General features: G+C 39.7%; 1 protein-coding gene and 1 pseudogene across 1 annotated transcript in view; both read right to left on the reverse strand.

The window, feature by feature from the left end:
* The window catches only part of DCP1A (decapping mRNA 1A), a 60,030-nt gene that overhangs the window by 26,921 nt on the left and 17,741 nt on the right, over positions 1 to 15,368 (reverse strand). The window contains exon 4 of the mRNA XM_059161177.1: positions 2,424 to 2,490. Coding sequence (XP_059017160.1) covers positions 2,424 to 2,490 — 67 coding nt within the window. The remainder of the gene's footprint in view (positions 1 to 2,423; positions 2,491 to 15,368) is intronic.
* On the reverse strand, positions 2,497 to 4,784 carry LOC131826019 (large ribosomal subunit protein uL16-like; annotated as a pseudogene).

Here is a 15,368-nt window from a genome sequence, read left to right on the forward strand (position 1 = left end):
TATTTGACAGACAGAGATCACAAGTAGGCAGAGAGGCAGGCAGAGAGAGAGAGGAAAGGAAGCAGGCTCCCTCCTGAACAGAGAGCCAGATGCGGGGCTAGATCCCAGGACCCTGGGACCATGACCTGAGCCGAAGGCAGAGGCTTTAACCCACTGAGCCACCCAGGCGTCCCAAGTGTTTATTGTTAAGAAAAGTTTCTGGCAGAGTGGATTTCCTCTTTAGGAAGAGTCAGCATTTCCTAAGTTTAGTGAATTTTCAACTTTGCCACTGACTAGAGAGGATTTCCAAATTCGGATACAGTACAGGTCTAGAAGTTTGCTTGTTCTCCCACACAGCTTCTCAGTTTCTACAAACATCTTTTGGAATACGTCAATTTCTTTACTTGGAGAATTGTTACCATATTGTGGCTGCGGAACAGTGATTGAACAGGATGGGCACCGACAGGCACAGTTATTGACACATAATATATCCATCCCAGGGTCACCTGTGTTTCAGGTTGGCAGAGATGATATTCTGAAATATGTGGCAAACATAGGCTGTTCACAGGCAAAAGACAGAGCAAGGAAAGATAAAGTAGTCTTTTTTTATCTTTGGTGACCAGAACACCATTTATCACAAAGTTAATGTTAACATATAAGGTATTCTCTTTGGCCATAAATAGGTCAGACACTTAGAACTCTTTATCAACAGTTTCATGAGGGCACTCTAATCACTTTTAATACCTCCCCCGCTTGTAGTAAAACCAGCCGAAAGCATAAGCAAATGTGTCTCTGGGCATTTCTCATGAAAGAACCCAAAGGCTCTTCTTTTCCCTTCTGCTTTCTGTTTCTACTCTCTCTCCTTATTTTTGTTCCATACAATATTTTCAGATAGGCCTTCAGTCTTTTTTTACCTAACATCTTATATGAGGGTTATCACTGGCCTTGATAGTTTATAAAAAGCTCAAACTGGTTTCCTGTAAATAGCCATTAAAGCTAAAAGAGATACAGTTCTCACTTGGGGACCCCAAAGCTCTCAATCCACAGGAGACAGTCTATATATTAATATATTCCAAAGTCCGGATATTTAAGGAAAATATTCTGGATTTCAGGATAACCAAGACTCAGTAAATCTGTGTCTTCTAAGTAATTAGAAGTAGAGTGCCTTTGCTGTAACTTTCAAAACTACAAAAAAGCAGTCATCAAATAAGCAAATGGCTTTGTAAAAAAACAGTTTTAATTAATTAATTTCCTGAGAAAAAGTGGTGTAAAAAGAAAGTGTGGTCCACGTTTTCAAGCCTGAGGGATACAAGTTCATTTGGAACACTGTCCATAGGGGTGTGTGCCACAGTAATAAACATGGCCACCCTGTAAGCTCACAGCCCAAGCAAACAAAGCAGGAGGCTGATGAACATCCCATCAGGACATATGAGTGGTCCTGGATTAAAATGTCACCGTAGCCATGTGTGCTTCTTGTAAAATGCAAATATACCTGGAACTGAGGTTTGGGGGCTAATTATTTACTTACACATTTACAGAAATTAGTGTAAAATTGGCCTGTTTAAACATGCTAAAAACGAAGACTGTTTTCTTCCAAAGATGTAGGTAAGAACCTTGGAGGAGAGCAAAGGGAATTCTGATTGGACAGAGGGGGCTCCACATCTCTGAGGAAATTCAGGCGAAAACTGTGTGAGGGAAACACAGGTGAGCCAGAACACACTGCCCGCTGCAACACTGCCCAGAGCCGTATTTTACCGCGGGCACCCTCAGCACCAGTATCTTGGGCTCCCAGAATGCAGACCAGCAGTGCCAGCAGCACAGGTAAGCCAGGCGGCTCCCAAGGGCTGGCCTGAGAAAGAACAGTGAGTCCTCCTTCAGAACATTAATTCAATGAAATTATTCTCCCAATTCCAAGATTCCGACATAGAAAACATTTATTGGAATACAACCCAGTGGTGAACTAGGGACTACTAAACCTAAAATTGGTGTGAAGATGAAGTTCACTTGAGGAAAGCATGTGCAGGAGTTCTCCACCAGCTACTGAACGTGGCACCACTTGTCAGAGAGGAAACCTGGAGGGAGCCTGCAGTAAAAATCCTTTAGTAAAGCCCCTTCAGGTGATGGGAAAGCTGTGCCCTGGGTGTCAATGGTATCCTCTGGGGTTAGGCAGTCTGACAGCCCTAAGCACATCACCCAACCTAATGTACAAATAAAGAAAAAGACTAGAAGGAAATGAATTAAAACCCTGACAATGGAGTAGTAGGATTACAGATGATTCTAGAGTTCTCTAAGGTTTTCTGCCTCTAACAAACTTCGACAATAAGCAGGAAATCAGGAAAGCAATAAATGAGTTAGTAGACTCAGGAACAAAGAGAAGGGTTAAAGTCATTTTTTCATCTCTCATATATCACTAATTAAATCTATGTTGTGATATAAATACTTACTCGGCCATGAGTTTGGCTATGCGGTGACAGTCATTCTTGTCGTAAAACCAGATGCTGTATATCGACACTTGAAAAACAAAGGAGAGAAAAAGATGAGGGGAAATGAGGTTTCAACATTTGGGTGTATGTAAGTACTACATTATCACCATGGAATGTCACAGAATTTACCATGAAGCCCTCAGACTGTTAGGAGTTCCTCTAAAGAAAAAAAAAAAGCCTCTCCCCTAAACTATTTAATAAAATTATTAATTAAATTAGGATAGGCAAAATATCCAGATGAAAACTGAAAGCTTGGTTTTGGGCAGAATTACTAGATCTCACTGAGTCCAAGGAACCACTAAGTGCAAGCAGCACCATTATTTTATGTATTATCAAGTAAGAAAAACACCACCAGTTAAATTCTAACATTGATGTAAGATGCATTCCAAATGGATATCAAAATATGAAAAAAAAAAGTGTCTTAGTTATTGAAAACCCAGTTCACCCATCAGCTAATCGAAACACCAGGACCTCTACCAGTCTCCTGAAGCTTGAAATAGGGAATTAGTAGTTCCCGTCAAAACAGACACCGGCTCCAGACCCAGTGCATGACCAGCACCGTTCACACGGGAACCGGAAGTGCCGGGGCTGGGCTCAGTCCATCACTCTTCTTACTTTTCCTTTTTCATTCCTAGCATGGATTGTGTGGTCAACACTAAGAGAACCCTCAGAAGGTATCTGGTAAGTAGGTAAATGAACCTTATTATTACTAAAGGTAACAATACGTAAAAATGACTAAATACTTTCTGATAAGGTGGAGTAGAAATACTGAATACTTCAGTCAAAATAAACACAAGGATGGCTAGGACTCACTGTTACCACGTGTACCCACTGTAACCCTCACAGCCTGGCTCAGGCCGCACCTCCCTTCATACTTATGATGACCGGTACAGGAAGTGTAGGTATCATAGACCTTTCTTTTTATATTAAACTTTTTTTTTTTTTTTTTTAAAACACAGGAGGCAGGATTTTTCAGTGGGCATGAATAAGGAGGGGGCAGTGCCAGTTCTCATGAGTGCAGAGCCTGTCATTTGTCCAAGGGACCATTATTAGGGATATAACTGACCCATAGCCATCTGGGATGAGCTGCTTTTCAACCAGCATGTCTTCCAACTCATCTGCATTAAACTTCTTGGAAATGTGGATCTTCCTGTGGCCAGGAAACTTGAACTTGGCCCTTTGTATGGCCTTAATCACATGCTCCTTGCTCTGCAACTTGGTAAGGATGGACATGATGACTTGGCCAACTGTGGACCCTGGCCACTGTACCCTGGGCCTTTCCAAAGGTGCTCTGCCTGTCTGTCTGGAGCACCTCAACCCCAGCGTAGGACAGTATTGTGTTGATACAGAGGATGTGGAAGGGGGAGAGCTGCACTCAGATGTGAAACCATCACTGCCACAGCTTTTCACCATGTACTTGTCGGCACAAGTATGGGCAGCCTCCAGGGCTTCAAAAGAGAGCTGCTCACATTCATCTGAGACCATGTTGCCACACAGTAGGTACTCATCCATTTTTGCCTTCTTCCGCCTCATGTCAAAGATGCAGATCTTGGCATCAGGGACACCTCTGTATAAGTAAGACTTTGGATATGGCTTGTTCTTATGATACCAGTAACATGGGTTGTGTGGCAGCCCATGGCGACAGCAGGGTGGCACCCCGAAGGAAGAGTGCTAAACTTTTAATTTTGACGTAATTGTAGCTTCATACACAATTGTAAAATACAAATGGAGAACATGTGTGCCCTCTGTTTCTTCCAATGATAACATTCTGTAAAGTTATAACATAATATAACCAGGCATGGTCACAAGGAACCCTGGTGTCCTTCTATAGTCACACCCTCCCTGCTTGGTCCCTCTCCCCTGTCTCTGACCCCTAGCAAACACACTAATCTGTTCCCCATTTCTTTAACATTGTATTTCAAGAATGTTCTATGTTGGGGCGCCTGGGTGGCTCAGAAGGTTCAAGCCTCTGCCTTTGGCTCAGGTCATAGTCCCAGGTCCTGGGATCGAGCCCTGCATCGGACTCTCTGCTCAGTGGGGAGCCTGCTTCCTCCTCTCTCTCTGCCTGCCTCTCTGCCTACTTGTGATCTCTGTCAAATAAATAAATAAAATCTTAAAAAAAAAAAAGAATGTTATAAAATGGAATTACATAGTTTGTGACTTTCTGAGATTGACTTTTCCGATTCAACATAATTCTCTGGATGTTGATCCAAGTTGTTGCTTGCATCAAATAGTTCAATCCCCCTGCCCTCACCAAACCCTCCCCCTACTTTTGTTTGCTGAGCAGTATATTTCATGGTATGGATGTACCTGTTCAACCATTTATCCATTTGAGGATAAGTGATATGTTTCCAGTTTTCGGCTACTACGAATAAAGCAGCTATAAATGTTCTTGCAAAGGTTTTTTTGTGAACGGAGTTTTTCCTCTCTGGGCTAAATGCCCCAAAGTAATTACTGAGTCACAGCAGTTGGCATGTTCAGTTTAATAAGAAAGTCTTAACCTGTTCCCCAGAGTAACCCACCAGCAATGTATGAGCAATCCAGTTTCTCTGCATCCTTGCTAGCATTTGTTCTTCTATTTCTAACTTCCCCCATTCTGCACTGATAGGTATATAGTGGCATCTCACGGTGGTTTTAGTTTATTATCTCCCTAATAGCTAAAAATGCTAAGCATCTTTTCAGGTCCTCCTTTGTCATCCATATATCCTGTTTAGTCAAATGTCTGCTCATGTCTTTTGCCCCTTCTAACTGATTTTTTAAAAAAATATTTATTTTTTTCATTTACTTGAGAGTGAGTGAGTGAGCGAGCACGAGTGGGAGGGTCAGGAGAGGGAGAGAGAATCTGAAGCAGATTGCACTGAGCATGGAGCCTGATGTGAAGCTCAATTCCATGACCCTGAGTCTAAACCAAGAGTCTGATGTCCAACCGACTATGGCACCCAGGAGCCCCCTAATTGATTTTTCTTTTCTTTTTTCCTGTTGAATTTTATGAGTTCTTTATGTATTCAAGATACTAGTCCTCTGTTGGATATATATGTGGTTTGAAGATATTTTCTCCCTGTCTGTAGCTTGTTTTTCATCCTCTTAATAAGGGCTTTACAGAGCAAAAGTTTTTAATTTTGACAAGGTCCAATTTATGAATTTTTCCTTTTACGGATCATGCTTTTGGTGTCAAGTCAAAGAATATTTTGCTGATAGATCCCTAGTTCCAAAAACTTTTCCTAAAAGGTTTTACAGTTTTACATTTCAGTCAGTGATCCATTTTGAGTTAATTTTTCTAGAAAAATATTTAGGTTAAGGTCCTTTTTTTTTTTTTTTGGGCCTAATTGCTCCAGCCTCATTTGTTGAAAATGCTCTCCTCCCTCTCTCTTTCCTAAAAGATTTATTTTAGAGAGAGAGAAACTTCAGCAGACTCCTCACTGGGCTTGGAGCCCAACTCGAGGCTCAATCTCACAACCCTGAGATCAAGACTTGCACTGAAACCAGGAGTCAGATGCTCAACTGACTGCGCCATCGAGGGGCCCCTGCTCTCCTCTCTCTATTGAGGAATCTTTTTTACCTTCGTCAAATGGCACCTGGGCATATTTTTGTGGGTCTATTTCCTATTTTGTGTATTTCATCCCATTTATTTATGCACGTATCCCTCCACCAATACCACACTGTCTTGATTATTGCTGCTATATAGAAGCTTTAATATTGTGTAGAATAATTCCTCCCACTTTATGCATCTTTTCCAAACTGTTTTAGCTTCTATATAGCAGCAATGCCTTTCCATATAAATTTTAGAATAGTTTGTTTATGCCTACAAAAATCTTTGCTGGTATTTTGAAAGGAAGTGCTTTAAACCTATAGACCAATTTGGAAATAAGTGAACTTGTACTACGTAGAGTCCTTCAATACATAAATACAGTCTACTTCTCCATTTATTCAGGTTTTTTTTTTTTTTTAAGATTTTTTATTTATTTATTTGAGAGAGAGACAGTGAGAGAGATCATGAGCGAGGAGAAGGTCAGAGAGAGAAGCAGTCTCCCGGTGGAGCTGGGAGCCCGATGTGGGACTCGATCCCGGGACTCCAGGATCATGACCTGAGCCGAAGGCAGTCGTCTAACCAACTGAGCCACCCAGGCGTCCCATCCATTTATTCAGGTTTTTTAAAAAAATTCTTTAATTAGTATTTTCTAATTGTCAGCACATAGATCCTATACATGTTTTGTTAACTTTATGCCTAAGTACTTAATTTTCTTTTTAAGAATTATAAATGGTAGGGTTAAAAAAAAAGTCTATTTTTATTGATCTCTACACTCAATGTGTGGCTCAAACTCACAACCCTGAAATCAAGAGTCACATTCTCTTCCGACTGAGCCAGCTAGGCACCCCAAAATGGCAGTTTTTAATTGTGACTGATTTTTGAGTGTTGATCTCGTATCCTCATACCTTACACCAAACTCATTAGTTCTAGAAATTTGTACCTAGGCAGTCCTCTTTTATCTGTGAATAACACTTTCATTATTTCTTTCTCTTTCCTTTCTACTCCAATTTGTAGGCCTATTTTTCCTTCTTGCCTTACTGCAGTGATTAGAACTTTCAGTGCTGTGTTGCAGAGCTGTGTTGACTGTGGACATCCTTGTCTTATTCTCAATCTTAGAGGGAAGACACTCACCCTTTCACTATAAATATAATGATGGCTCTAAGTCTGTTGTAGATGCTCTTTATCAAGATGACATAGTTCACTTCTATTCCAACTAGAGAATTTTTATCATGAATGGATATATAATTTTTTTTCCTGCATCAAAAAACACAAAATATGATCACATGATATTTCTATTTCATATTTAGTCTTGATATGATGGAGTAAATTGACTGATTTTCAATAGAGAACCAGCTTTGCAACTCTGGAATAAAACCCATTTGGGCATCACTTATTTTTTTTTTTTTTTTTTTTTTTTTAAGATTTTATTTATTTATTTGACAGAGAGAAATTACAAGTACACTGAGAGGCAGGCAGAGAGAGAGAGAAGGAAGCAGGCTCCCTGCCGAGCAGAGAGCCCGATGCGGGACTCGATCCCAGGACCCCGAGATCATGACCCGAGCCGAAGGCAGCGGCTTAACCCACCGAGCCACCCAGGCGCCCCTGGGCATCACTTATATCTCTTTTCTCTATATTGTTGAGTTTGCTTCTATTTGGTTGAGGATTTTTTTACCTAGTTCGCGAGAGATACTGCTTTGTGGGTTTTGTTGTTGTTTGTATAGTCTTTGCCTTGTTTGGGTATCAGAGTAATGCTGGCTCTGTAAAATCAGTTGACAATTTATCTTTCCTTGTCTGTTTTCTGGAAGAAACTGTAAGATTAGTGTTAATTCTTTGAACTCTCCAGTAAAACCATCTGGGCCTGGATATTTCTTTTCCTTTTAAATTATTAATTCAATTTCTTCAAGGGCTAATGGATTATTCACGTCCTCTAATTTATCTTGGTTGAGTTTTGTAGTTGGGGTTTTCAAGGTTCATTTCTTCTAAGTTATCAAGTTTGAGTGTAAAGTTATTCATAGCATTGGTTTATTACCCTTTTAATGTCTGGAGAATCTACAGTGATATCCACTATCCTATTCCTGATACTGGTACTTTGTGTCTTCTTATTTTGGTATTACTAAAGGTTTATCAATTTTATTGACCTTTTTAAAAAAATTTTAAAAACCTAGCTTTTTGCTTCATTAATTGTTTCCATATTTTCAACATCATTGATTTCTTCTGTGCTCATTTTTATTCTTTCCTTACTTCTATATGCTTCGAGCTTATTTTGCTCTTTTTTTTTTTTAAAAGATTTTATTTATTTATTTGACAGTAGATGGAGAGGCAGGCAGAGAGAGAGAGAGAGAGAAGCAGGCTCCCTGCTGAGCAGAAAGCCCGATGCGGGACTCGATCCCAGGACCCTGAGATCATGACCTTAGCTGAAGACAGCGGCTTAACCCACTGAGCCACCCAGGCGCCCTGAGCTTATTTTGCTCTTGTTCTTAAAAGTTCCTGAAGTGAGAATTTAGTAGGTTCTCAGCCAGTGTCACTTGAAAGGGTGGGAGGAATTTCCCTGGCTAGGCCACCTGGTGGACCTTTTCTGGAGAAGGGAGCCTCCAGCCTTCACAAATGAAGACTGCTTCCCAGGCTAGGTTGGTGATGTGGCTCCTCCTCTACCCCTGTACCTCGCCTTCATGGAAGGGAAGGAAAGCACTCCCGTGGTGGTCACTTACTGCCACCAGGGCTTCTAATCCTTCCTGTCAGTTTTCCTGGGCTTACCTGATACTGTTGGCAGGACTCCCACTAGATCCAGGAGGGGAATGGGCCTACCTGATCTGTCTTGTGTTGCTAGGCTGGAAGTCAACAAATACCAGACGTGGGTGCCCTTCTTCTGTTGGGTGAGAGGGTTTTAAGACCTGCTGCTGGGTTGTTTTGCCAGTCCTGGGTCTTCCTTTTTCTACCTTTCAGAGTTCTCCCAATTGTCTCTTGTGCTTTTTCTGGGTTTTTATGGTTATAAACGGGGAGAAGCAAGGAGAGACAAGTCTGTGCCATCTTGCTTGGATGAGAAGTCTCATTATAAATTTTCATGGAAAGACTAAGGGGCTTATTAAAAATCGGAGATTAAAAGTCTGAGAACTGTAGCTAGAACTCAGGTATTCCCATTACTAGGCCGATAATCTTAACATCACACAGCCACTGCCTCATTACATGAAATAATGTAAAATTTTTTATAGAAACAAAAAGTTAATGAGCGTTAATTATGCTTGAAGACTAAAGTAACACATGAAATAGAGTATAAGTAAGTTAAAAACTATAAGTAAAAGAATGACAGGATATAGGAAATACAATGCTAGAACAAGAGACTTTAAATTGGGGCATCTGTGTGGCTCAGTTGGTTTAGCATCTGCATTTGGCTTGGGTCATGGGCTCGAGCCCTGTATCTCCCTGCTTGGTGGGGAACCTGCTTGTCCCTCTCCCTATGTCCCTTCCCCCCTGCTCATGCACTCTCTCTTAAATAAATAAATAAGACAAGAAACTTTAAAGATCTTTTCATATCTATTATTTGTACTCTATTAACATACATTAATATGTATTGATACAGTTAATTGGGAAAGCCAGTTAGAAGCTTTTTAAAAATTGAGGTATAACTGACATAACATTATTAGTTTCAATTGTATAATGTAATGATTATTTGTATATATTGTAAAATGATCACCATAGGAAGTTCAGTTAACACCCATCACCATACATAGTCACAAAATTTTTTCTTGTAAGGAGTACTTTCAAGATCCACTCTTAGCTACTTTCAAATATGCAATACAGTGTTAACTCATGACCACGCTTTATATCACATCCCCATGACTTACTCATTCTGTAACTGGAAATTTGTACCTTTTGACTCCCCTTCATTCATTCTTCCTCCCTCCCTCTGACTCAGGCAACCATAAATCTGTTCCCCATATCCATGAGCTTGGTTTTTGTTTTTGTTTTTCCTTAATGATTCCACATATACTGGGGCACCTGAGTGGCACAGCTGGTAAAGTGTCCGACTCTTGTTTCGGCTCAGGTCATCATCTCAGGGTTGTGGGATGGAGGCCCGTGGTGGGCTCCATGCTCAGTGCTGAGTCTACTAATGCTTCTTTCCCCTTTTCCCTCACTCTAAAAATAATTAAGTGAATAAAAAAAAAAAATGATCCCACATATAAGTGAGATCATAAAGCATTTATCTTTCTCTATTTATATTTAGCATAATGCCTCAAGGTCCATCCATGTTGTCACAAAGGTAAGAAATCATTCTTTTATGGCTGTGAATTATTCTGTTCTATGTATATACATATTCTTTATCCATTCATCCACTGATGGACCCTCAGGTGTATCCATATTCTGGCTGTTGTAAATAATGCTATAATAAACATGGGGGTGCATATATCTTTTCAAATTAGTGTTTTCACTTTTTTTCAGATATATACTCTGAAGTAGAATTGCCAGATCATGGTGGTTCCACTTTTAATATTTTGAGGAATGTCCATACTGTTTTCCACGGTGGATGAACAATTTACAGTCCTAGCAACAGTGCATGAGGGTTTACATTTCCCCACATTATCACCAACACTTGTTCTTTCTTGTCTTTTTGATAACAGCCATTCTAACATATATGAGATGATATCTCATTGTGGTTTTAATTTGTATTTCCCTGATACTAGTGACGTTAAGCATCTTTTCATGTACCTGTTGGCCATCTGTATGTCTTCTTTGGAAAAATGTCTATTGAGATCCTCTGCTGACTTTAAATCAGATTATATATTCTTTTGTTATTGAGTTGTATGAGTTCTTTATATAATTTGGGTATTAGCCCCATATTAGTTATATGACTTGCAAATATTATCTTCCCTTGGGTAGGTCCCCTTTTCACTTTGTTGATGGCTTTCTCTGTCGTGCAGAAGCTTTTTAGTTTGATACAATCTCACTTGTTTATTTTTGCTTTTGCTACTTTTTGCTTTTGGTGTCAAATCCAAAAAATCATGGCCAAAACCAATGTCCAAGAGCTTACCACCTACGTTTTCCTCTAGGAGTTTCATGGTCTCAGGTCTTACATTCAGGTCTTTAATCTATTTCAAATTTATTTTTCTGTGTGATATAAGATAGTAGCCCATTTTCATTCTTTTCCATGTAGCTTGTCCAGTTTCCCTAACATCATTTATTGAAGAGACTGTCTCTTCCCCATGGTTTATTCTTGGCTCTCTTGTTATAAATTCATTTGACCATATAGGCGTGAGTTTATTGCTAGGCACTCTATTCTATTCCATTGATCTATGTTATCTAATTTTGTGCCAGTATCATATTGTTTTGGAGACTAAAGCTCTATAGGATATCTTGAAATCTGGGGTTGTGATACCTCTAATTTTTTTTTCTTTTTTTTTTTTTTTTTAAGATTTTACTTATTTATTTGACACAGAGAGACCACAGCAGGGGGAGCAGCAGGTAGAGAGAGAGGGAGAAGCAAGCTAGCAGAGCAGGGAGTCTGATACTGGGCTCAATCCCAGGACCCTAGGATCATGACCTGAACCGAAGGCAGATGCTTAATGACTGAGCCACCCAGATGCCCTAGCTTTTTCTTCTACCTCCAGAAGAATTTGAGGGGATCTTTTGTGGTTTCAGACAAATTTTAGGACTGTTTGCTCTATTTCTGTGGAAAATGTCATGACAATTTTAATACAAATCACACTCAATCTGTAGATTGCATTAGGTAGTATGGACATTTTAACAATTTAATTCTTCCAATCCAAGAGCATGGAATATTTTTTCATTTATCTGTATTCTCTTCAATTTCTTCCATTATATCTTAAAGTTTTCAGTATACAACAAAAGCTATTTTAATAGCCCATATTTTGTTTCATTCTGAATTAAGGTCATTTTATTCTACCAAAAACTTCACAGCAAATCACAACTTTAAGTTCCCTTTTTGATAGAAATAAAAGTTCAATTGGAATTTTTTCCAACTGTCATTCTAGAGGGATGAAAGCACTGATATACAGAGTGAGTGAACAGCTTCATTTTATGAATGAAGATCATGAATGTGAATTTTTTCCTATCCTGTTCACAAGGGAGCTTTTCTGGTGGAGAAGCCCTCCGGTTTCATTAAAGCCGTCCTTGACTATTGGGCTCCACCATGGGTCCTGCAGGTGACTGTGCCCAGTACCACCAGGCACCCAGGCTGACTTTGGTTTTCTGAGCATTCGGCCTGCTGTGAATAGTTTTCCATGTTTGGACCCAGGTTCATAGCCCCTCTTCCAGTCACAGAACTTCGAAACACCACCACCGTTTCAAACAGAATCAATGTCTAATGAATAATGAGTAATTTTGGGATATTTTACATGATGTAAGTAAATAGAATGAATTTAGTTTTGACAGCCCCTTGACAAGGAACACAGAGGAGGCTTTGTTACAGAGGAGATATTTATTAAACATTATCTTCTACAGGGTCTTAGTTATGTTCCTAATCCTTGCAGCTAAGGATTGCTCCTACATAGAGTAAATCAGATTGGGCTCTGAGAAGGCTCCATATATGGCAATTAAACACAACCATCTTTCTTTAAATATGCCTCTTTCAATCCCGGCTAAAGAACATAGAAAACACAAGAGTCTGAATACAAGATTCCAGTTTTCCTCTAATGGACACACCCCTACAACTTAAGCAGTGATGAGAAAGTTTATGATACACATTACATCAGGCTCACAGAAGAACACACAACATTTTCTGGGCTAAACTGGGGCACTTAGTAATGTTTTCATAGTGGGTTGCAAACCCAGCTCTTAAGAATTTCATATTGACAATCAAAATAAGCCCAAGAGAGCTGTCAACTTATGTTGACAATACTTTACTTACATCCTCCCTTTCTCCTTTGAAGAAATGCACTATAATTTAGAAATAAGACACATGCCGCCTTCTACTCTTGTACATTATCAAATAAACTGCCAAAAAGAGCCAAACACTTTGAAAGGCATGTTTGCAGAAGAAATAAAGATAAGGAAGCCATAACGATAGCTTAATGGGTAAAGGATAAGAGTCACACTCGATTCTGCCAAAAGTGGACCTGTAGAGGTTCAGACACGCATCCAAGAATCAGCTCTGTCTGCCAACATATCAAACGCTCAGTTCATGCAACTGGCAAGGAGGCTCTGGGAGCTGCCCCTGAGCCTGTCACTGTCATCGGTGAGGAAAGACAGACAAGTTCCCAGATAGCTAAGATCATGGAGGACCTGTCTTCAAGCCAAAGCCACATATTCTTCCCTCAAGAGAACTTGCACTCTACGGCCCAACACATTCTGGGAACAATTCACTTGCTGAAACATCCTGAAATAATTTTCCTTGATTAACTACAGCACAGAAGATTTAAGGATTTGACGATACAGTATTATTTAGCAAACAGTGATGGCAGCCTGATTTATAAATGGCTTTTCTCAAGATGAAAGCAAACTATTTAATTATTGAACCCCCACCATATAGTGTGGCTGTTAACAGCTGTCCCAAGTAAGTCGTGCTTAGGCAAGTCGTGTATAGGCAAGTCACTGAAGGGTTGGGGGTGTGGTAGGGCACTGATTACCTTTAGGTTGTACTTCCATTAAAAATACAAAAATTCTGAAAATAATATCCAAAATTAAATATTTCCTTTGCGTTTTAAATGGTACTATCTTTTGAAAGTGTGAAAAGACTGACAAAGATTAAAAGTATTAGATCATTTAATATTGAGACATTTTTAAAAAGCTGAAGGGCAAGAGTTTTACATTTCCCCAGAGAGCCCTCTTTGAAGATCTAGCAGTCTATTATGAGCTGATGTTAAATCTCACTCTGCTTCTCATCTGGAATGGTGTATGGCATGCAGAAGATCAAGAAAACCCAAATTAATTTGGAGCCTTTGTAAAAATCTCTTGAGACTTCTTGAGATGCTGTAAAATGTCACAAAAACAGAGCTGGGAATCACTCTCATGCACATGTTGTCTTTTTGATTCATTTATTATTTAGATCTGACCTACTTTCTAAAAGGATTTGAGGAGGTTGGAGATTTTCTCAGTATGGTGCCAAGATGAAAAGGGGCTTTGATAAAAGCTTTTTGGCAATGGTATTAAGAGTTATAAAATTTCTAAAGATGATACTGACAAAGATACCCTATACCGGGAAAGAAAAACAAGAAAATGTGCTTTGAATATAGACAAAAACATTTATTCTAGACATAGGGAAAATCCTTCTGATTATAAAATATAAGAATGAGATAGATTGGGTGCCTGGGTGGCTCAGTTGGTTAAGTGACTGCCTTAGGCTTAGGTCATGATCCTGGAGTCCCAGGATCGAGTCCCGTATCGGGCTCCCTGCTTGGCAGGGAGCCTGCTTTTCCCTCTGACCCTCCCCCTTCTCATGCTCTCTCTCTCTCAAATAAATTAAAGAAAAGAAAAGAAAAGAATGTAATAGATGGGGCTCCTGGGTGGCTCAGTCATTAAGTATCTTCCTTCGGCTCTGGTCATGATACCCAAGTCCTGGGACCAAGCCCCACATTGGGCTCCTTGCTCAGCTGGAAGCCTGCTTCTCCCTCTCTCACTCCCCCTTGCTTTTGTTCTCTCTCTCTCTCTCTCTCGCTGTGTCTCTGTCAAATAAATACATAATATCTTAAAAAAAAAAAAAAGAATGGAATAGATTATATAAACATAAGCCTCTCTTGGCTAGTGAAAAAGCAAATGCCCCTGCCTGGACAGATCACTTCCTTTAGGACAAGAATAAGCCTGAAGGCTCTATATCAACGTTAAAAGGTTCGGAAGAGAAAGAAGAGAAAGGCTCTGAGATGGAAGGTAGAACACATGCATATAGGAAAAGTGTATGGAGCCAAAGACTACCCAACCTAGGATTCTGACAGGAGACTGTGGTAGAAGGCAAAGAGGCATGCAAGGAAACTCCATGAATCTGTACATATTGCTGGTGAACGTGATTCAGTTATCTCAGCAGCTGACCTGTTCTGGCCAAAACACACATCTTAAAACACCAATGAACACTAACATAGTAGAGAAAGACTACACTTTCTAAAATTTACACTGCAATGTCTATTTACTGAACATTGATTAAAAGACATAGGCCAGGACATTCTAAAGTGCTATTCTGTAAGTTCTCTGGTTTATTATTTTAAAATTTGGTGCCCCTCTCTAAATTAAGCCAAGTCTGAAACTGTTTACCGGCAATATTGCTTCCACACTCCCTTTTAATACTGAGATTTTAGTACAGGATTCAGACACATGAAATGATCATTGAATTTTTGGAGGGAAATTAGGAAAGTAAACCCAAGAATATCACAACTATTCGTTCTTAATTACAAAAATTTTCTATTCTTAAACAATGGGCAACCCCCAATAAAAAG

This window comes from Mustela lutreola, chromosome 2, assembly GCF_030435805.1.
Source record: "Mustela lutreola isolate mMusLut2 chromosome 2, mMusLut2.pri, whole genome shotgun sequence".
NCBI classification, from domain to species: domain Eukaryota; kingdom Metazoa; phylum Chordata; class Mammalia; order Carnivora; family Mustelidae; genus Mustela; species Mustela lutreola.